The sequence below is a fragment of the Canis lupus genome, chromosome 17 (assembly GCF_003254725.2).
Source record: "Canis lupus dingo isolate Sandy chromosome 17, ASM325472v2, whole genome shotgun sequence".
NCBI lineage: Eukaryota > Metazoa > Chordata > Mammalia > Carnivora > Canidae > Canis > Canis lupus.
Genome location: NC_064259.1, coordinates 59,578,649 through 59,601,054, shown reverse-complemented (window position 1 = coordinate 59,601,054; position 22,406 = coordinate 59,578,649). Strand labels below are relative to the sequence as shown.

Here is a 22,406-nt window from a genome sequence, read left to right as displayed (position 1 = left end):
TTGGAAGAGCTGTCAGAGAAAGCTGTTTAATCTAGGCTTCCAGAGGCCAGAGGTTCTTTCTGGTGAAGGCAGCAGTTGACTTGAATCACAGGCACCACTCTGGATCTGGTTCCATCTGCTGACACCCTGTAATACAAAAAGAAATAGACAAGACTGTGGAAGAGGAAGATTACTTGTGTGTGGGAGGGGTGGTCTGGAGGGTTGGTAAAAGGCAGACAGGATTTAAAATGACATTCAGAAAGTGTAACAACAGGTAGAACTTTTCCGATGGCTTTGCACCCAAAAGAATGGGAATGTTATATTGCAGGTAACAAAGTGATAGGTTCTCAATAATTATTGAATTAAGAATGTAACAATAACTGTATTGACCTAAAACTCCAAAGGATACATTTACTGACACATACATTCTTTAATCATTGTCCTCTTTTAGGATAGTAGAAAGATGGTAGAATAAATAGGCTACACAATCATGGCAGCTCCCTGTACTCATCCCTCAAACATGTACTGACTTACTGTGTGCAATGTCCTGAACTGAGGGCTCATAGGATGCCCATCAATCAATGACTAACATCATCACCTATGTAACTTGTGTGGCAGTGGAGGAAGGAATGTTAGGAGTTATTTTATTCTTCTTGTAGCAACAAGCCAGCCAGCCATCAAGGAATAGCAAGCTAGCTACAGCCTATTCATTAATCACCAGTTCTTTTACAATTTCTGACTTCTCACTGACTATCATGTGTCAGCCTCAGGAATTTTAACCCATTAGTCTGTCTGGAAAACGTCTATCCCTAAAATTGCTCTTACCTTCCACCCAGAATATCACTGAACACCTACTATGTGCCAAGTGCTACACCTATCATATTTAATTTCAAGAACAACCCTGACAATAGCTCCTCCTATGTTCCCTTTAAAACATGGAAAATGATCCTCAGAGAAGTCAAATCCTAGCCCTAGCTCTAGCCCATCTGAATCCAAAACCTGCGTTATGCCATGCCACCTTTCAGCAACTGGAATAGTCCTAATGCATCGCAGAGCTCTTTTTCTGCAAGGTACGTCACTTGGAGGGCCAAAGAGGCCTTAAATATACAGGGAGAAGATAAGCCAAGAAAAGCATCTAACTAGATTTTCTCTAATCAAAGTTAAGGGAAAGTAAGTATGAGAAAATAATGCCAGCAGATTTCAGAGTCCAGAGAAAAGGCAATCCTCAGTTAAGGGTATCCAAGACCACTGGTCACATTTTTAAAAATTCTCAGCTTTACTCTTAGAATCAGCATCACAAATTAGCTAAAGCTTTGGTTGAACAAGTATTATTTTTGTATACCTAAACTATATGTAAGAATACTCTCCATTGAAGGTAAAGTCCAATTCCTCTTGTCATCGGCATATACCTCCAAGTCTATCTTAGCTCTTCGCAAAATTTCCCTGCACCCAAGAAAAGATACCAGAAGTGTAAAAAAAAAAAAAAAAAAAAAGGAAATGTAAGAGAGTCGAATATATAAAGAAAGGTTTATGTCATTGTCACTAAATACTTTTGAAGCCCAGAGAACTAGCCAAGTGGCTAAAAGTGCAGTAGGTGGTGTAGAGAGGTTAGATTTATTTAAAAGCAAAAAACACCCCCCCACACACACACACAAATTCCTTAGTGATGAGATGTAGGATGGGGACAAACTTTTAACTTTGCTTTAAGACGCCAAAAACAAACAAACAAACAAACAAACAAACAAAAGATGCCAAAAACAGTAAGTCCAGCCACATTTGCTGATAAAAAAGGAGGGTGAAGCTTCCTACCAAGGCACAGGGATGAGCCTTTGGCTTACCTAGAATCTCTACTACACCTTCCCTTCTCCAAGACAACTCTATTTGTCTGGCACCAGTGCAGGGATGTCAGCTTAGGTTGATGTTGAGATAAAAAGGCAAGCACAAAGTAATGTGAAAGGTCTTAGATACAACTCTATAAGGCAATGTACAACTAAGGCCCATTACCCAATAAAGTTTCAGATTAATCCTTTACTAATCTCTAGTGCCCATGACAATGATTGGCTATCTGGAAGATAGAGGATCTTAAGTGTAAAGGATTCCTAGCCAGGGAAGAAACAAGGAACTGGATGCTGCATCTCATTTCTTTCTACCCACTGCAACCAAAATACAGCTAGTAAAATGTAGAATGTTTCAAGTTCTCTGAGCTCCTTTTTCCCACAAATTATGCAGCAAAGGATTTGAGTAATTCACAAAAATAAAGGGGACAGAATGGGGATGAGGAAGTAAAGTTGCTGGAACATCGAATTTGCTATGACCCCAACAGACCCAGGGCCGACTGGTTTAGCCAGCACGCTTTTGAATCAAACAGAAACCTGCAGCCTGCACTTGTGTTTTCTGTTGGCCACTGCTCACTAGTCCCTCCACCCACATCTGTATTTTCAACTTTTGACTCTTGTTACAGTATGAACAAAGGGAGATAGAAAAAAGAAATAAAGGTATACGATAAAGTGCCATAAAGTAATTGCAGTATCAATTCCTAAATAGATCCCAGGCTTCTTACCGGCTTTCCTGCAGACTCTTAAGCATAAAATGTTTTCCTCTCCCCCTAACAGCCAGATGTAATTAGCACTTTGCTCCTTTCCTTTAAAGAGTGTGTGCTTCTCCTTACTTGTACAAGGGGGAAGGGAGAACAGGATGTTTACTTAAGAGCTGCTATCTCACTTGCAGGTGAATCTCTTGTGGCTTTGTCTATGAAGCCTTAATGAGTTATTACTCAGCAATTGTGAACAGCAGGGGATGGGACTCGTCTATACAGTTACTCATAAGCAAGTATGAGAAACGCCCCAATACCCCAACACCCATTTGGATGGTGTTTGTTACTGTCTACATACATGAGGGGTAACTCATCCCTCTTATGTAAGATTGGCTTAAATAAGACAATTTAGGGGGATGAAATTAGGCATTTTCAACACGCCCAGAAAGACCACTATAGAAGTCTAAAAGCTGTGGCTTCCTTGGAGATGGAGAAAGAAATCAGTTGGGCAAGTCAAGGTTCCAAGTGGGGACAAGAAAAAGGGTGAGCCAGATTCCAGAAGCAGCCAGTACAATTGTACACCCTATATATTGGGCGTGTTCCTAGGCTATTTCCTAAGTGTCTGGTGACACACACATGTAGCTTCATGTAACGAAGGCTGCTATTTAAAGCCTTCTACCCTGCCACTGACCCAGGTGGGCTCTAGATGTGGTGACTCTTTCTTTATCCTTTAACACCAACATTCCATTTATTAAACCTCACTGGGGTATGAAAAAGGGATGGGGCAAGAGAGGGGTTAAGTGTGGCTTATGTATGACAGATTGCCAACATACAGCAAGATGGGTAGATGTGGGCAAAGAATTGACCAGAAGGAACCCCTTACTACCACCACCCCTGCCAACTCTATGCGTGCTTTTAATCTTTTTTTTTTTTTTTTGAGGGAGGTGGGCAGAGAATCTTAAGCAGGCTCTACATCCAGTGTGGATCCCAATGTGCGGCTCAATCTCAAAACCCTGAAGATCATGACCTGAGCCAAAATCAAGAGTTGGACACTTAACCGAGTCACCCAGGCGCCCCTTCTATGCTTGCTTTAAAAATGCTTCTTTGCTGGCAATTGTACAACTTTTTGAAGACATACACAAATAATTATCCATACAGTATTATCCCGCCTCATTATCAACCACTCCTTGAACATGATTTCACCCCACCCACCATCCCTTTCCAAAAGTGAGTTACACAAAGGATCAAACAGAAAACCCACAAGGTCATGGAGATCTGAGAGGCTCAAATTGCCTTCAGGAACACTGAATGCTGAAGTCAAAGGGGACACCTGGATGAGATCAATGTGTGTGTGTGTGGGGAAGCCAACCACACAACAAAGGAAACCATACTTTATTAAACTGGAGAACAAAAACATAGTATTGGGGACAAAGATAAAAAAGAAAAAAGGAAGAACGGCTGGAAGAGAGGCAAGGTCACAAAGAAGGGACAAGGGTGGTCTGTGGTATCTGTGTGCCTCAGAAATGTGCAGGCACACACATGGTCCCCTTGATACCCCTCGCATTTAGATCAAAAAGCTAATACAATCAGATCTTCAGAGATCTATCCAGGCTTTCTTTCTGCATCCTGTTGTTGGTTTCACCTTCAGCCCTGGACAGTCATGTAGTAGGGTCTTTGCCGTAGAAAATTTAAATTTTCCAACCATAGGCCCGCTCCGCAAAGCAGCAGTTTCAGCTTCCGGAGAAGTTCCGTTCTAGTTGCACTCACCACAGGAGCCAGGAGCCCTTGGTCAAAGCCCCAAATCTCAAAGAAAAATGTCAAACCTTCAGAACTAGTTATTTTATTAAATGATATTAATACACATTTCAAAAGGATTTCATTGTTGTTGCCTCTAAAGCATGTACTTGTTTTGTTTTCCACACTGAACACGTCGAGAGTATCATCCAACATATCTAATTTTAATCTTAACAGGCATTCCCGCCCATTCAAAAAAGGGGGGAAGGGAGGAAAAGGGGGAAAAAGCAGTAATTTACAGCGGCTTCAAAACAATTAACAGCTGAAGCTTAATTCTGCATGAACCGGTAACTTCAGGCTTGATAGTGAATATTCTGCAATTAGGAAGTTTAGCATATTCACATTATCTAGATAGGTTAGCTGTACCATATATATATCACAAACATTGTATTCCTGGGATCGGAAAGGATCAAAGTCCTACTCTCTGATCATTTTACCTTCCCTGGCATCAAACCAAATTCTATTTATGCTCACCTTTTGGGAGGGGAAAAGGGAGCAGGGAGAGAGGGCTCTCATCTAAGCTGACTTAAGAGTAAACTCTTATACAATACTTAAGGACTTGATTTCTGATAGTATCACTGAGCTTTAAGTGGTACCAGTGTATTCACGACCCCCCGACCAATTCTCTGTCTGTGATTTTACAGTGAGCACCAAGGACCTTAGTAACAACTTTGCATATTCTGCTTTCATATATATCATGTCCTTGCCAAGACACACTATATTATGCTTTCTTTAAAAAAATCTTATTTATTACATTTTTAAATTCAGGTTGAAATACAAAAGTCAGAGCATGGGCATGGAGTTTTAAATCACAGACACAGAAAGGATAAAACCCCTTTGTTTCATGTTATGAATACCAGAATTGTCTTTTTTGTTTCACTATATCACATATATACATTGTCGTCTTCATTTACTGCTGTAGACAGACTTAAAGTTAACAGCTGACAGTCACATACAAATCCTCACTTCCATCCCGAAACAAACTCAATGAGGATTTTGTAGCTTAAAAAACAAAACACCTTGCAAAAAAACACCAACCCTTTAAAGTCCATCTTTTAAACTGTACAAGGTCTTCCTTTCCATGTATTAGTCATCATGCTTTTGAGGACAATTACCCTGCCCCAACATTCAGGAAGCCACTTTCCTGACATCCCCACATTTTCTGATAAAATCAAATAGAGAGCCTTTTCAAGTAAACACTACTTTTAGCTTAAACAAGAGCAGCAGAAGGAATTCACATTCTTTTATTCTAGAATGAAAAACATCCCACTTAATTTCTGCAAAAAAAGTTTCAGTTTTGAGTCAATTAGAACTCCCCTCCCCTCCCCCAACCTTTACCCTTATTCTCAATCACACTTTCCCCTAAACAAATGTCTCAGGACTCAAGATAACTATATTGTTTCTTTGCTTTGCTACACTATATACCCCATCCCACACATAAAGTCATGGTATCATGCATTTTTGTGGGGAGAGCTAAAGGGCAGAGAGGCTGGAGAGGGTCAAAGACAGAACAGTTGACTTAAGACCAGAAATGCCATCAGGAAGATGAAGGACTTGCAGCCTCCTGACCACAGAACACATGGCAAGCCCAAATAAATAACATGGAATAAATTACACAAAAACTCCCAAACTAGGACCCACAACTGGTTTAAGCTGCTATCTGAAACCAGGTTTATTCTGACACAAAGAATCATCTTCTGTTGCTGTATTGTCCACTCTCCCCCATCTTTAAATATTTCACTAGAGGAATCCAAAACAATCCTCATACTTCCTACAGTTAGTTCTATGCTCCCTTGGAAGAAAATATGAAACTTGCTAGGATTCCCTAAAAAACCCCACCACATACGGTTTTATTTATCTAGTTGGAGATTACCAGTGTGTATACCCTGGGGTAAGACAGTAAATAATACAAAATAATAGTAAAGCAATCTTTGCTTTTCAGTGTTCTTAAAGTTAACAGACACTAAAAGCATACTGATTGTCTTTTTTCCCAGTTTTAGTTGTAGAAATACAAAGAAGCCTTTCTGTTTGGGGAGAAGGAAAGCACACCCTTCTCGTGTAAAATGACTAAGGGCAGAAACATTATTTCCTATTGGGAGTGGAAGGTGAGGACAAGCCTTGAGCCTTAAAATGTGACAGATTGCTAGCTGTAGAATGGGGTAGTCTGGGTTTCTCAGGCCCTCCTGGTTCTCTGTAAAGATATGCATAGTAATACCCACTTGTCATTAAGACACACCTAAAGAGGTGTAAAGCACTGGAAGAGGCTATTGAACCTCCTCCTTTGAAATACGAAGAACAGGAGTAAATCCAGGACTAGGGCAAGGAGGAAAGATACAGACCAATAGTTCCTTTCCCCTAGTAGTTAACCTTTGCTAAAAATCACCAACAAATATCACATTAGGGAGGCACCATGATAAAAATGTCTACTTATTACATTAATAAAAAAATTAAGAATAATTTCAGTTGTGCCTCTGTATCAGTTGTCAACTTACATGGCTTTCTTTCTGGCCAAAGCAGAAATGAAAACTGAGAAAAAGTCATTCACAAAAAAAAAAAAAAAAAAGCAAAAAAACAAACAAACAAACAAAAAAAGCAGGAAGCAAGAGCTTGGTGCAAGACATGTCAAACTAACTCAGAGTTTCCCATTCTCATTTATGAGGGATGGGCAGGTCACATCACACGGTTGATGGTTCCTTTCTGTAACTCTGTATTGGAGTTACACCTTATTTTAACCTGGAGATTATATCCAGCCACCGCTCTTTCATTCCAAGGATAAAGAGGAATAATTTTTACCAGGATAGAATGAAATCTGTATCTCCTCAAAGTTAGTCACTGATGGTTCTTTAGAAGAAGAGGCTGATTTTTTTTTTTTTAATTGGGATTTTAGGAGAAAGGTAAAGAATCCAATTTCAATGTCTTTAAAAACAAAACAAACTTGACAGGTCTATGGTTTCCCACCTATCCTCCCTTGCAACATCTTTTGGCTTGTCAGCAGGGCACAGAGCATACAGGAAAAGGAGCCACACTGGTCACAGTAGTTACTTAATGGGAGAGAGAAGGGGACAGGAATCCTTCTATTGGCTACTTGATAAGCCAAGCCCAAAATAACATCCCAACATAGCACATGTTATTCTCTGTACTGATGGAAATTTTATTTCAAATGTAGTAATACTCTTCAATAAATGGGGCAAAATAAGATTTGTTCCCCCACCCCCACCCCTCAAACCCCCAGCCAATGAAGTGGCTTTGGTTGTGTTTCTTTGCCCGCCCCCCATCCCTTTAAAATACAAGTAGCTTGGGGAAGGTTGGTAAGTGCAGTGGGAGGGAGGACTGAATGGAATAGTGAAATGTAAGCATGTATGACTTTTTAATTTGGAAGGGAGGCCCTTTGTCATTAAAAAAAAAAAAAATCAAAGGTAGGAAAACAAAAACAACAATAAACCAAACTCCTACTTCCAATGCTCTCTAGACTGTTCAAAATGCTTTTCCCTTGGTTTCCATCAGTACCTGGGAGGGAAGAATGGGCGTTTTGGTGCAAAGAACGGAGGGCCCCTAGCAAAAGGTGGCCTGGGTCTCTTTAGACTGTGGAACGGGTCTCTGCTGAGAAAAGGTTCCCTAGGCCGAAAGTCTGGCCGGGGATTCCGCAAAATCATACCACTCCGGTTGATAGCGTCTCTGTGTGAGGGACCCAAGTGGGGGCCACTGCTGTTGTTGCTGCCTCCCCCACCTCCTCCTCCATGGGCTGGGCCCAGGTGTTCCAGAGAATGGGAGGGTAGGCTGAGGCTCTCTCGTACACGGCTAAGGCCAGGGCCGTTGAGGTCCCGTTGGGTGGGGCCCCCATGGTCCCTAGGTCCTGGGAGCACCCCAAAATGCTCAGCCAGGGTCCCTTGAAGGAGGGAACTATGGTCCTTGGGAAATACTGCCACAGCTCCCGCCACTCCGTGCTCTGCCAGTGGTGGGGCTGGGAAGGGTACAACCCCAGAGTGGTCAACAGGGGGTGGAGGAGGAGGTGGAGTAGAAAAGGGAACACCACTCCCACCGCTGCTGCTAAGTTCCCCAGGGGGTGGAGGAGGGGGTGGGGTGGGGAAAGGAACTCCGCTGTGTTCTCCAGGAGGAGGGGGTGGGGCAGCATGGGCCAGGGCCGCCTCCTTTGTGAAGGGATTCGAAAGATCCACAGTGGGTAGATGAGTGGGTGCATCTCGAGAGAAGATACCACCATGATCCTTAGGAGGGGCAGGTGGGGCAGATGACGGCCCCACTGGCTCTCTCTGGAAGGGTGTCCCATGTTCCAAGGGGGATGGGGGGAGATGATGCTCAAATGTTGAGTTGAAACTGTTGGAACGGAAGCTGCCGACACTTTCCTGAAATTGGGATGCCCGTTCCTTGTATGGTGCCGCTTTAAAGCCAGTGAGGCCTCCGCTGCCCCCACCCCCAAGGGATGCCAACTCAGAGGCACTTGAGGGGCCATTGTCAAAGGAGCTGCCTGAGGTGCTCAGATCAAACCAACCCACCCTTGAAGCCTCGCGCCCGTGTCCTCTATTTCCCTTCCCAGGAACTCGGACGGACTCTACGGTCTGTATGGGCTCCCCTGACATCCTCCTATTGGCTGCATTATGATAACCCAAGGTTTCTATAGGGGCCCCCTTCTCTTCGGTGCTATCAGGCAAGTCTAAGCAGGAGGACGAGACTCGGGTTTCTATGCGGTAGTGCTCTTCTTGTTGCTGCTGATCAGTGGCTGTCAAGCTGGGCTGGGTGAGGTTTGAGAGACCGCTACCGTCACTTGAAGTGCCCTTGCTGGGGGCCTGGCCAAAATGCTTATCATCTGAGGGCTTTCGGGAGGCGTTTTTAAGCATATTCTTAAACTCAATCGTCGACGTGGTGGAAATGGTGGGGGCCAGGACTTTCTCCACGCCTGGTGTGGGTGGGTGGCCCGTGGGAGCGGCAAGGGTATTCTGCGGAGAGAAAAGGGAACGATGTGGGACTGGGTGAGGAGGGTCTGGGTACTGCTTCTGTGGCAAACCGAGATGCCCAGTGGTAGACTGAGACAAGCTATTGTGGTTGGAGTCAGGGGTGAAAAATGAATCATTCTTACTCGGTGATGGCGACCGGTCAGCCCCCGGTTCACTCCCTCTTATGCTGAAGGCACCAAATAGCCCAGGGGAAGAGGAGAGATGGTCACAGTTCTCACTAGAGTCCAGGAGGGCCCTTACAGATGGAGGGAAGGCAGACTTTACCCCAAATTCTTGGGCCCTGTGGCTATAACTGGAGAGGATTGGCTGGTATTCGGTGGCATCAGAAAGCTTGCTTGACTTCAGGATAGACTTGGCTGGCTTCTTCTCTAGGTTCATCATGGCAGAGGGTGGAGGCCCTGAATACTCAAAATCTCGGTAATCCTCATCTTCCTGGAAAGAAGTATCTGGATAGAATTTTTCCTGTGAAGAGTCCATCAGGGAAGATGGTCTCTCCATTCCATCAGAAGGCTGCTTATAGGGTGATTCACTGCCCAAACCAAAAGGTCGATATGTAGGTACAGAATTGGAGAGTTCCCGGGGGTAGCTTTCCTCTCTCCCAGGGGGTGGTGATCTTGTACTGCTGGGTGTTGAGGAACCAGGGCTAATGATCTTAGAAAGCAGGGACATGGTGTCTACACTGCTGGATGTGGGCTTGTCCATCATCTCATCCTGGGTGGGTGTCCCACTCCTTTCATCCCGCACAGGGGTTCCATCAATGTTGTCGATTGACGTGCTAGTAGGGCCACGTTGGAAGTCTGAGGGGTGGCTTTCTGCTGGGGCACTGGACCCCAAGCTGCTCAGGATTGGGATGTTTAAGTTTAAGCCACTGAAACCAGGATTACCTTTTAAGAAGTTGTGGATCTTCATTTCCAGGCTTGGAGAGGTGGACTCGGACTCCAGCTTTGGCTTGGAGATCTCTGAAGATTGGCATATGGCAACTTCAGTAGGTGCGGCAGCCGGGTTTGCACTGTGGGTTCCTGTAAACCCCATCGAGTTGGATGGTAGCTTAAAAGTAGTGCTTGGAAGCCCTGGGCTTTGCCCAATTGAGGCCTTGCTGGCTGATGTTGAAGAGACTTCAGAAGTTGATGAATTAGGAGAATAGTTGAAGCTTTTGGGAATAAAGGATTGGGTATTGGAGGGCAAATTTCTTCCTTTTACACTAGAGACCGTGGTGTTGGCAGGGGAAGCAGAAGTGCTCTGGGATGCAGCTTCACTGGCTGGGACTGGGTTCCCAGTAACACTCTGAAGTAAAGATGACAGGCCTGTAGAAACAGATTAGAGGAGTTAAAAAGAACAACTGCCTACCTTATAATAAAAACAATGTAGGCTGATTAGATATTCTCATTCATTCCAGTGGGAACCAGACAGACATTAAAATATGAGGCCAACGGGAATCTAGACCAATCAACCAATGGTGAACTGTCATAGAAAATACTGGACCTATTTCTCAATATAAAGAGAGCAAATTATTGAAATGTTTGTAGTACAGCTATTAAGTAAGTTCAACGTGGCACAATAAAGGCAACAGGAAAGGGGAGATTTTCGTGTCAGAATCATTCATGTTTTAAACAAGACAAGGCAGGAAAAGAAAGGAGGCAAAATTATCCTTAAAATAACACTTTAAGCCAGTATTTCTTAATGTTTGATCTGTGGAACTGTTTCTCTAAGTGCAAATAGATATTCTGTCCAATCCTTCCTTTCCAGCCTCTGCAATTATCTCTAATAAGTTAATGGGCACTGTTGAGGGAAAGAGGGAGAGACCGGGCGGGGGTGTGTGGAGAGAATACGCATCACTGAAATTTATTTCATTTTTTTTAAATGTCTTTTTAAAAGATTTTATTTATTCATGAGACACACACACACACACACACACACACACACAGAGAGAGAGAGAGAGAGAGAGAGAGAGAGAGAGAGAGAGAGAGAGGCAGAGACACAGGCAGAGGGAGAAGCAGGTTCCATGCAGAGATCCCGACGTGGGACTCGATCCCAGGTCTCCAGGATTACACCCTGGGCTGCAGGCAGTGCTAAACTGCTGCACCACCAGGCTGCCCCTGAAATTTATTTCAATAGGGTCATTTTATTTCAAGTATCTCTTGCTAGACTTTGGGGAATCAATGCTTTTACCTATCATTTTTGGTTGTAAAATGTAGCAATAGTAAACATACAAACACACACTACAAAGAATTATAAAGCTAGACCACCTAATAGCTTAGAAAATTCACAAATTATTCATCTACCCAGGTTGACACTGATGAGATTCAACCCTACTCACTGATAAGACAAAACCTCAGAAGCTCTGAGAAAGAATTCTTTGGGGCAAAGGCTGAAGTCCCATCAAAGCAAACTGCTCCTGTAGAAAATTTTTTACAAAAATACTTGACAAAGTGTTTTGGAAAATTCGTATTTTGGAAAATTCACCCAATTTCTGGTTATAAATGAAAACTTTTTGTGCATACTTCACCAAAATTTATAGCTTTTAGTCATATACTAAAACTATTCCTTCATAATGTTATGGTCAAAGAAAATAGTATTTCATAGGATACTTTAATAAACAAAGAAACACTTCAAAATTTTAATTTTAATCCGATATTTACTAAGAGACTCAAGCTCTGAAGAATTCTGAGATCATTCCATCCTTGGAACAGTTTTTTTTTTTTTTTTTTAAAGGTTTATTTATTTATTTTAGAGAGAAAAAAAGGAGGGGCAGGGGGAGAGGGAGAGTGTGTGCTAAGTGAGGAGGCTGACACAGGGCTTGATCTCACGACTCTGAGATCACCATCTGAGCCAAAACCAAGAGTCAGACACTCAACTGACTGCACCCACCTGGTCGCCCCCAACCTGGGAATATTTTTTTTTTTTTAATTTTTATTTATTTATGATAGTCACACACAGAGAGAGAGAGAGAGAGAGGCAGAGACACAGGCAGAGGGAGAAGCAGGCTCCATGCACCGGGAGCCCGACGTGGGATTCGATCCCGGGTCTCCAGGATCGCGCCCTGGGCCAAAGGCAGGCGCTAAACCACTGCGCCACCCAGGGATCCTGGGAATATTTTTAACTGCCAACTACTTCTATATAATAAGTGCATGATTAGATATTCACTAATATCTGAATAATTGAAATATCGTTTATTTCAATTACCCCCAGAAAAAATAAAATCCACATTTCATTTCCAAAAAGTTCTCTGGCTATATAACTTTCCACCACTAACAGTTTCATTTAATTCTTAGTAGCCACTGTTCATACCAAAAACAGAAGTCCTCACGTACTAGAATGTGATATATGATGTCATATGATTTTTAAAAGATATTTTAGCTTATCTTTCGGATGTTGTGGGATGAAATCTTGTAAAGATAGACACTCTCAGATTTCTGGTAATAGGTGAGATAGTCTCTTACTACTAAATATTACTTTTCTTCAATCTCAATCATACTCTATGGACCTTTTGCCAATTGAACTCATTCTTTTGTATTAAGTATCTGTGAATAATAGCTGTGGGTGACACAATCAGATTGTAAGAGATCCCTTTTATAGTCTTTTAAGAATGCATCTATTTAAGCTGCTGGGCAAATTCTTTTAAAAGTCAAGAATTCTACTTTCCACAAGGAAATGAAAGGTGATGAACTATGCTGTTACTCCACAGAGGTTGTTTTCTGGGGTCTCCAGAAACACATTCTGTCAGAACACACCTAGTTCTGTTCAAATGTTGCCTGATGAGAAAGTCCATATAACACTGGTACAATAATCTACTGAAAGGAAAAGCTGTAAATATTATTATATCTATGTAAGAGGCTAATAAAAACAAATGAGTTCAACATTTTTACCATAACTGCAGGATGGTGACAGAAGAGGGCCTTGAAAGGAGAAATCAGAACCATGCCAATCCCTCAGACTAATTAACTCTAAAATTCATACTATTAGCTATGCTGTAGTACATCATTAATCCTTTATTGCTGGTGCCAATATATGGCAGCTGTGGATTACTAGTTAATAGTATTTAATTCTGTGTAACAGAATTCTCCAATATCTAAAGGCAAAGTTCACTATAATCTAGTGTGATCCATTTACAGAATGGATATATTTTATATTCATATAAAGCAGAGTTTTTCAACTTTAGCACTACTGGCACTCTGGGCTGGATTATTCTTGTTGTGGGGGCTGTTCTGTGTAATGCAGGATGTTTCATAGCATCTCTGGCCTCTACCTACTAGATGCAGTAGTACTCCCACCCCCACCCCAGCTGTGACAAAAGATGTGTTCAGATAGTGACAAATGTCCCCTGGAGGCTCCTGGATGAGAACCTCTATAGAGAGTTAAATGGCTATATATATATATATATATATATATATATATATACACACACACACACACACACACACACACAATACATATATATGTATACATATATACATACATATATACATATGTGTATACATGTATATATATACTGCTCTGCTATATGAAATTCATTACGTAATTATACTTAGGTGCTAAATAAAGATTATGTCGGTATTTGTAGGGTCTGAGAAGAGAGAGCAGATAAACTTAATGAAAAAAAGTTAGAAGCAGACAGTTTTAGACACAAAGTACATAATTAGCAAAGGTGAATAGAGAGGTTCAAATAAGGTAGATATTATAGGTAGGTGAACACAAAAAAGATGTGCTGTACCTATAATAGAGGCCTCTATAAAACATTAGGATATGAAAAAGGAAAGTCATGCCTTATATATTTTTTTTTTGCCTTATAGTATTTTTTTACATTTATTTGAGAGAGAGAAAGGAGGGAGGGAGAGAGGGGGAAAGAGGAGGGAGAGAGGGAAAGAAAAAAGGGTGGAGGGAAGAGAGAAAGACAGTCTTAAGTAGACTCTATGCTAAGTGCAGAGCCCGACACAGGGCTTGATCTCACTTCCCTGAGATCAAGTCATGATCAAAACCAAGAGTGGGACACTTAACAGACTGCACCACACAGGCACCCATGTCATAAGATTTTTGATAGTAGAGTGACCTTTTTAAACTTTCTTTAGATTTGGTTAACACTAAAAATGTAAATCTCAACATAGCTCCATAAGAGCTTACATAAATGCAGCCCCTGGGCAGGGGGGTGAGGGGTCATGCTGTAGGTCAAAGAATACTGTACTCCAGTCAAAAAACCTGGCTTTTAGTCTCAGCTCATCACTGAATAGATAAATGTGTGACCTTAAGCAGATCACATCACCTCACTAGCCTCAATCTCCTAACCTGAAAAAGAGGGGATTAGACTAGACAGTATTCTCTTTCAGCTTTGACATTTTCTAATTCTATCAATGCCATAATAAATATAAAGAAGATAATAAACGAACTGTACTATACATTTCATGGCTTTGGATTTTTCAGAAATGGAATCCAGGGTTAAGCCAAGCATTCACAACTCCAGTCCCTCTGGCCCATGTCAGTTTACCTTGCAGCGCAGGGGCCGACTGTGTCTGGGTTTTAGAAAGAGCAGACAGAATGCTCTCTGGGGTGATCTCCACCTTCGAGAGGATATTTGCCAGAGGGTTGTGAGATGTTGTTGGGGCAGGTGCAGGTGTTTTCAGGCCACTGCTGAGGTTGCTGGGACTTGTTGGAGTTCCTGGAGAAGGTCTTGATGCAGGACTGACCCCTGGTGGCAAAAAGAATAACTCAAGAAAATGCAACTCAAAATGACCATTAAATTTGTGATACTTTCCACTCACTCAAACAGGAATGCTTCTGTGACAGATCCACAAATAAGGCATATCATGGCTTGTACAAAGGAAAAACTGAAAATTAATTAAAATCTGCTCCTGTTGACTTGGAACACCCTTAAAATAAACAAGCTCTTTTCATACATATTTGTTTTAAAAGTCAGTAGAAAGAGACTAAAGGAAACTTTTCTTTTTTCTATACCAAGAACCTATACTTTAGAGGCCTATAGGAGCTCAATAAATCTTAATGGCTGATTATGATCAGAGCCATTACACCTGTGTAACTGAGTCACTGCATAATTCTATGTGATTAATAAGTTGTTTGCTTTTGAAATGACCTTTAAAATGAGATTATTATTTTTTTAAAGATTTTACTTATTTATTCATGAGAGACAGAGAGAGAGAGAGGCAGAGACACAGGCAGAGGGAGAAGCAGGCTCCATGCAGGGAGCCTGACGTGGGACTTGATCCGGAGTCTCCAGGATCACACCCTGGGCTGAAGGCAGGCGCTAAATCGCTGAGCCACCAAGGCTGCCCTAAAATGAGATTATATAAGCAACTTCCTTTACACCTTTACATTTTAATTTTTTTAAAGTAGGTTCCACACCCAACATGGGGCTTAAACTCACAACCTCGAGATCAAGAGTTGCATCCTCCAGGGACTGAGCCAGCCAGGCGCCCCTACATCTTTATATTTTAAAACACTGGGTTAAAATTTTTTTTAAAATTTTTTTCTGGGTTAACTTTTAATTTAGAAAAAAAAGGTATATAAAAAGATGAGAAAATATTTTTTGAGAAAATAATTTTTGAATGATCAAGAATATGAGCAAGTATTTCACAAGGAAAACTAAATGATAAATGAAAAAAAAAAAGTTTAACATCTTAATCAAAGAGAGAGAAATTAAAACAAATGATGTTTGGAGAGGGGACAAGAGAGAATCTTAAGCAAGTTCCATACTCAGCGAGGAGCCTGACATGGGGCTCAATCTTATAACCCTGAGATCATGACCTGATCTGAAATCAAGAGGACACTCAACCGACTGAGCCACCCAGGCGCCTGACTTTTTTTTTTTTTTAATTTATGATAGTCATACAGAGAGAGAGAGAGAGAGGCAGAGGGAGAAGCAGGCTCCATGCACCGGGAGCCCGACGTGAGATTCGATCCCGGGTCTCCAGGATCGCGCCCTGGGCCAAAGGCAGGCGCCAAACTGCTGCGCCACCCAGGGATCCCAGGGCGCCTGACTTTTAAAAGTAATCCCTACACCCAACAAGGAATTCGAACTCACGACTCTGAGATCAAGAGTTGCATGCTTGGGGCGCATGGCTGGCTGAGTCATGGAGCGTGTTACTCTTGATCTCCCCCATGTTGGGTGTAGAGATTACGTGTTTAAAAAAAAGATTTGCATGCTCTACCGACTGAGCCAACCAGGCATCTCCAAATAAATGACTTTTTAAGAGTGAAGTTGACAAAGTATTAAAATAAGACAAAATAGTGCTGCAGAGGTGAGGAACAATGAGAACTTTCATGTGTTTGGTACATAAAGTGGTACATTTTTTTGGTGATCATTTTAGTTATAACACAAAAAGATTAAAAACCTACATGATTTTTTGTCTCTATCTTTTAGAAAATTATATTTAAGCTTTTATAAAAAATGAAATTATAGGGATTTTCTTCCAAATAATCAAGATTGGGTAAGGCAGAGTAAAATAGGACTGGTCATGTGTTTTCTACTGTTGAAGATGAGTGAGGAGTACATGGAGGTCCTCTATTTTTGTATATTTTCATTAAAATTTTCATGAGGGATCCCTGGTTGGCGTAGCAGTTTAGCGCCTGCCTTTGGCCCAGGGCGTGATCCTGGAGACCCAGGATCGAATCCCACGTTGGGCTCCCGGTGCATGGAGCCTGCTTCTCCCTCTGCCTATGTCTCTGCCTCTCTCTCTCTCTCTGTGTGACTATCATAAATAAATAAAAATTAAAAAAAATTTTTTTCATGAATGGGGAGAAAAAAAGCCCTATATACTCAACCATTTAGGAAGGATTGTGCATAAAGTTTTAGCATCAAGGTTGTTCAATGTTCTTTATAATAGTGAAAACTGGAAACATACCAGATGCCCAGTAATAAAGGCTTAAATAAATTCATATATAGTATACTTAAATACTTCAATTATTGAAAGAAAAATTATTACAAATATTTAATCAACCCCCCCCATTCTCTCTCTCACACACACACACACACACACACACACACGTAATGTTAGGCACAAGTAGTGTCCTTTGGGGGTAGCAGGACTGCAGATATTTATTTTATTCTCAATTTTTCTACAATGATCATGTATTGGTTTGATTTTGTTTTTTTATTTTTTTATTATTTTTTATTGTTATTGGTTTGATTTTGATTTGAAAAAATACTTTTAAGAAAAAAAATCAACAACAACAAAAAAACAGACTGATGGTTCAATTAGAAAGATGGAAATAAGCTTTTTATTCTCTTTATGGAGCTTACTTACCAGTATTTTTCATGACTGATGTTAGGCTGCTAAGGATGGAACTGATCTTTGCCAGATCCACATTAGCCAGGTTTGGCAAAGCCAATGCTGGAGAAGAGGACAGGAGAGAAGTATTCACAGGCTTTGGAAGAGATGGGGTTGCTGTCATGGTCACAGCTACTGGGGTACATGAAGAGGCCTTTGAGATACTTTCTGTTGGCTTTGTAGGTATAGAAGTAGATACAGCTGACTTCTCCACAGGTTTTTCTTTCCTGTCCTCTACTGTTTAAAGAAAAGAAGTGATACTACATTATTGCTTTCCACACTCTGTTTCCAGGATGAAAGATTTCCTAATATTTCCTGATTTGGGGGTATAAAGCACTATGCTTTCAAGAAAAATCATTCACTTCATGATTTTAAAGAAGTCATACTCTTTATGTTCCTTCTCACCTTCAATATTGAATTAATTCATTCATTCATTTATTAAAAAGATTTTATTTATTCATGAGAGATAGAGAGAGACAGAGACAGAGACACAGGCAGAGGGAGAGGGAGAAGCAAGCTCCATGCAGGAAGCCCAATGTGGGACTGGATCCAAGGACTCCAGGATCATACCCTGAGCCAAAGGCAGACAATCACTGAGCCACCCAGGCGTCCCTATTAATTTTTTAAAAAAGATTTTATCTAATTCTTTGAAAGAGACAGAGCATGAACAGGGGGGAGGAGCAGAGGGAGAAGCAGCAGCAGACTCTCTGGGGCTTGATCATGACCTGAGCTGAAAGCAGTCAAACTTAACTGTGCCACCCAGGCACCCCTTAATACCTGCTTTAAATAAATTTTCCAGGGGCAACCCCGGTGGCGCAGCGGTTTAGCGCAGCCTGCAGCCCAGGGTGTGATCCTGGAGACCCGGGATCGAGTCCCACGTCAGGCTCCCTGAGTGGAACCTGCTTTTCCCTCTGCCTGTGTCTCTGCCTCTCTCTCTCTGTGTCTCTCATGAATAAATTCTTTAAAAAAATAAAAATAAAAATAAAAAATAAAAAATAAATAAATAAATAAATGAAATTTCCAAATTCATTTTTTTATCTTTTCAAAGATTTCTTTGCATTTTCTTACTGTGTATTAAATTTAGACATTTCTGGGATCATATTATTTGGTACACATTTGTATTCTTTTAGTAATGATATTTATAGTCATAAATTATCCTGTCTTTTCCTTTCATTAATCTTAAAGCTTTCTAAGACATAGGAACTGTACATACTTTACTGTATTTTCCTTTGACTTCCTGAAATTGACCTAATTGTGGGATACAATTATAAGCATTAACTTGAAACTGCAATAAATTGCCTTTGGAATATATTCCTTTTAATACTGTGGCTTTGGAATCTTGAAGGTCAAGAGTGACAGAGGTAAGGAATTCCAGTGTAAGTGCCCCTCTCTCCAGAACAGCGCTGTTCAACAGAAATGTAATTCAAGCCACACACATAAATTTAAATTTTCTAGTGGCTATATTAAAAAAAGTTATGTCCCAAATATTTTTTTCTTTCTTTCTTTTTTTTAAAATTTTTATTTATTTATGATAGTCACACATTGAGAGACAGAGGCGGAGACATAGGCAGAGGGAGAAGCAGGCTCCATGCACCAGGAGCCCCATGTGGGATTCAATCCCGGGTCTCCAAGATCGCGCCCTGGGCCAAAGGCAGGCGCTAAACCGCTGCGCCACCCAGGGATCCCCCAAATATTTTCACTTCAATATGTTACAAATACAAAAATAACTGAGATATTTTTACTTTTTTGGGATACTAAGTTCCTAGAATCCACTGTGTATTTTTATTTTTGAAAATATTTTATTTGAGAGAGAGAGAGAGAGAAAACACGTGACTGGGGGGATGGGCAGAGGGAGAGGAAGAAGCAGACTCCCTGGTGAGCAGGGAGCAGTCGATCTCACGACTCTCAGCAGAAGGCAGAGGCTTAACCAACTGAGCCACCCAGGTGCCCCTCCTCTATATTTTTTTAAATTAGAGCACATCTCAAGTTGGATAAGCCATATTTCAAATGTTCAATAGTCACACGTAGCTAGTGGCTACCATACTGAATAGAGCAAATCTTGAGCAATGATTCTCAGCCCATGTGGCATACCAAATCCTGAACCAGGATAATGATACCTTGCTCTTCTAATCTTATAAGGATTGATTTTTTTTAAACTTTTTATTTATTTATTCATGAGAGAGACAGAGAGAGAAGCAGGCTCCATGCAGGGACTTGTGGGACTTGATACCAGGGACTCCAGGACCATGCCCTGGACTGAAGGCAGGCACTCGACCTCTGAGCCACCCAGGCAACCCTGAACTATCTTTTAATACCAGCCTGTGATAGATTCATTGGTGGGAAAGCAAAATAAGGAGTAAGTTGCCTATTAATCACATAATGACATACCAATGATTTTTGACCCATCATCTTCCACATCTGAGAGTTCCATGTCTTCTACATCACGATTATCTGTGACAGGCTCAGGTGTGGCAGATTTCTCACTCTCCATGGCTGGTGATTGGGATTCCTCACCTCCCATTCCCTGAAAAGGAGACTCAGAACCAGTTGGAGAAGGAGCATCCATGCTTGGGGAAGGGACTGGTGATTCTTCAGGATCAGGAAGGGTTGACTTCAATTGATCCAGCTTTTTCTTTAAATTGTTCACTCGATTAGCGAAGGTCTTATATGCCTGAAAGAGGAAAAGAAGAGTTATTTCTCTGAGAAAAGGACAAAGATGCTATCATTCTGACTTTGACCAGGTTCTCTCTTTATTATTAACTATAATCTCTGGTAACTATAATCTCTGGTACAAAACAAAAAAATACCGTATCTGTCAAGCATGGAATAGCTTCCAATCTCTGCTTTTTGTACTTTCTGAATGAAGTATTACCATCCATGAAGTTGCCCAAGTTAGAAACTTAGATCCTTAATCCTCCTTGGCTCTCTTCTACCAATCTAACTAGCCCACTATTTAATGAGAGCCTAAATGTTTTAGCCCATCTTCTAGGTACTGGAGATATGGCAAGGAGCAAGCATACAGACAAAAAACAAATCCATAAATAAGGTACAGTCTGGGAAGTCAAATAGTATGGATTTTTTTAAAGAAATAAACTTTTGATTTTAGAACAGTTTTATATATAAAAAATTACTGTGAAGATTATACAGAGAGTTCCTAATTATCCCTTTTATTAAACTCTAACGTTAGTATGACACAGTTGTCACAATTAGTAAACCAATTTTGAAAATTATTAACTAAAGTCCATATTCTTCATGCAGATTTCCTCCGTATTATCCAATGTTCTTTTTCTATTTCAGGATCCCATGTGGAATACCACAGTACATTTAATAGTCATGTCTTCTTAGGTCTCTCTTGTTTGTGAGCTTGTTAGATTTTCCTTGTTTTTAATAACCTTGCTGGTACTGGTCGGGTATTTTGTAGACTGCTCCTCAAATTTGAGATTTGACTGATGTTTTTTCATGATTAGATTGGGGTTATAGGTTTTGGGGAGGAAGACCACAGAGGTAAAGTGCTACTGTTATCATGGCATATCAAGGTTACATATAATCAGTATGACATACCATTGCTCATGTTAATCTTCACCACTTGGCTTAAATCCTATTGATCTGATTATCTTAGTGTCAATACCTTAAAACTGTGTGTCTTTTTCTTTTGGTTAAGAGTCTTGGACCATTATATTGTGAAATCATTTTGGGTGGATGAATAAGAAACATTATTTATTATTTTAAAAATTATTATTATTATTATTTTTTAAAGATTTTATTTATTAATGAGAGACACAGGCAGAGGGAGAAGCAGGCTCCTCACAGGGAGCCCGATGTGGGACTCGAGCCCAGAACTGGGATCATGCCCTGAACCAAAGGCAGACACTCAACTGCTGAGCCACCCAGGCGTCCCTATTTATTTTATTTTTAAAGATTTTATCTACTCATTTGAGAAAGAGAGAGGGAGCAAGAGACAGAAAGCAAAAGTAGGTGGGAGGGGTTGAGGGAGAGGGAGCAGCAGACTCCCTGCTGAGCAGGGAGCCCAATGCAGGACTTGATCCCAGACCCTTGGGATCAGGACCTTGAGACAAAGGCAGACACTTAATCAACTGAGAAACATTATTTTAAAAAAGGAATGGAACAGGGCAGCCTAGGTGGCTCAGTGGTTTAGCGCTGACTTCAGCCCGGGGCGTGATCCTGGAGACCCAGAATCGAGTCCCACGTTGGGCTCCCTACATGGAGCCTGCTTCTTCCTCTGCCTGTGTCTCTGCCTCTCTCTCTGTTTCTCATGAATAAATAAATAAAATCTTAAAAAAAAAAAAAAAAAAGGAATGGAACAGAAAAGAATATACTAGAGTTGAGCTGTTATTTCTGGATATACTTGAGTAGCCTGAGGTAGAGCAATGCTCCCACCAAGAACAACTAGGAAAGCCAGGTATATAGACATACATACTTGCGTGTGCGTGCACGCACACACACATACATGCGCGTGTGTGCTTCAATGTGCTGGGTAGTGCTGATGCAGCCAAAACTTAAGTGGCAAATCCTACAACAGGGAGAAACCATGAGAAAAAAAAGCTAAGCTGACATTCTGCAGCTGCCTTTTCTCTCAGGGTTCTGCTGATTTAGGGAAGCCAGGTAAGAATCTGAGAATTCAGGTAAAGGACAAGGCAGAGGGCCACTACTAAATATGAAGAAAAAGGAGAACTTTTTAACAGTCTTGCTGGTCTATAGAGATAGAAATTAGAGACCTGAAAGGCCAAGATTCTAGTGAAAGAGAGAGGACAGAAATGGCTCAACATGTTACTTTATCCCTTCAAGGTATTTCTTGAATTCTGAAGAGGGAATTAAGAAGTTATGCAGAAAACT

General features: G+C 41.2%; 1 protein-coding gene across 6 annotated transcripts in view; it reads right to left on the bottom strand.

The window, feature by feature from the left end:
• Positions 1-3,889: 3,889 nt before the first annotated feature.
• Positions 3,890-22,406, bottom strand: part of RPRD2 (regulation of nuclear pre-mRNA domain containing 2) — a 90,748-nt gene continuing 72,231 nt past the window's right edge. For 2 of the 6 annotated variants that reach the window (XM_049095891.1, XM_025453135.2), the window contains 5 exons: positions 19,941-20,223; positions 17,529-17,789; positions 14,756-14,956; positions 9,399-10,580; positions 3,890-9,258 (listed from right to left, as the gene is read on the bottom strand). In XM_049095891.1, coding sequence (XP_048951848.1) covers positions 9,170-9,258; positions 9,399-10,580; positions 14,756-14,956; positions 17,529-17,789; positions 19,941-20,223 — 2,016 coding nt within the window. In that variant the 3' untranslated portion in view covers positions 3,890-9,169. Of the gene's footprint in view, positions 10,581-14,755; positions 14,957-17,528; positions 17,790-19,940; positions 20,224-22,406 lie in introns of all 6 variants that reach the window. The other 4 variants (XM_049095892.1, XM_049095893.1, XM_025453133.3 and 1 more) reach the window with 2 other exon arrangements.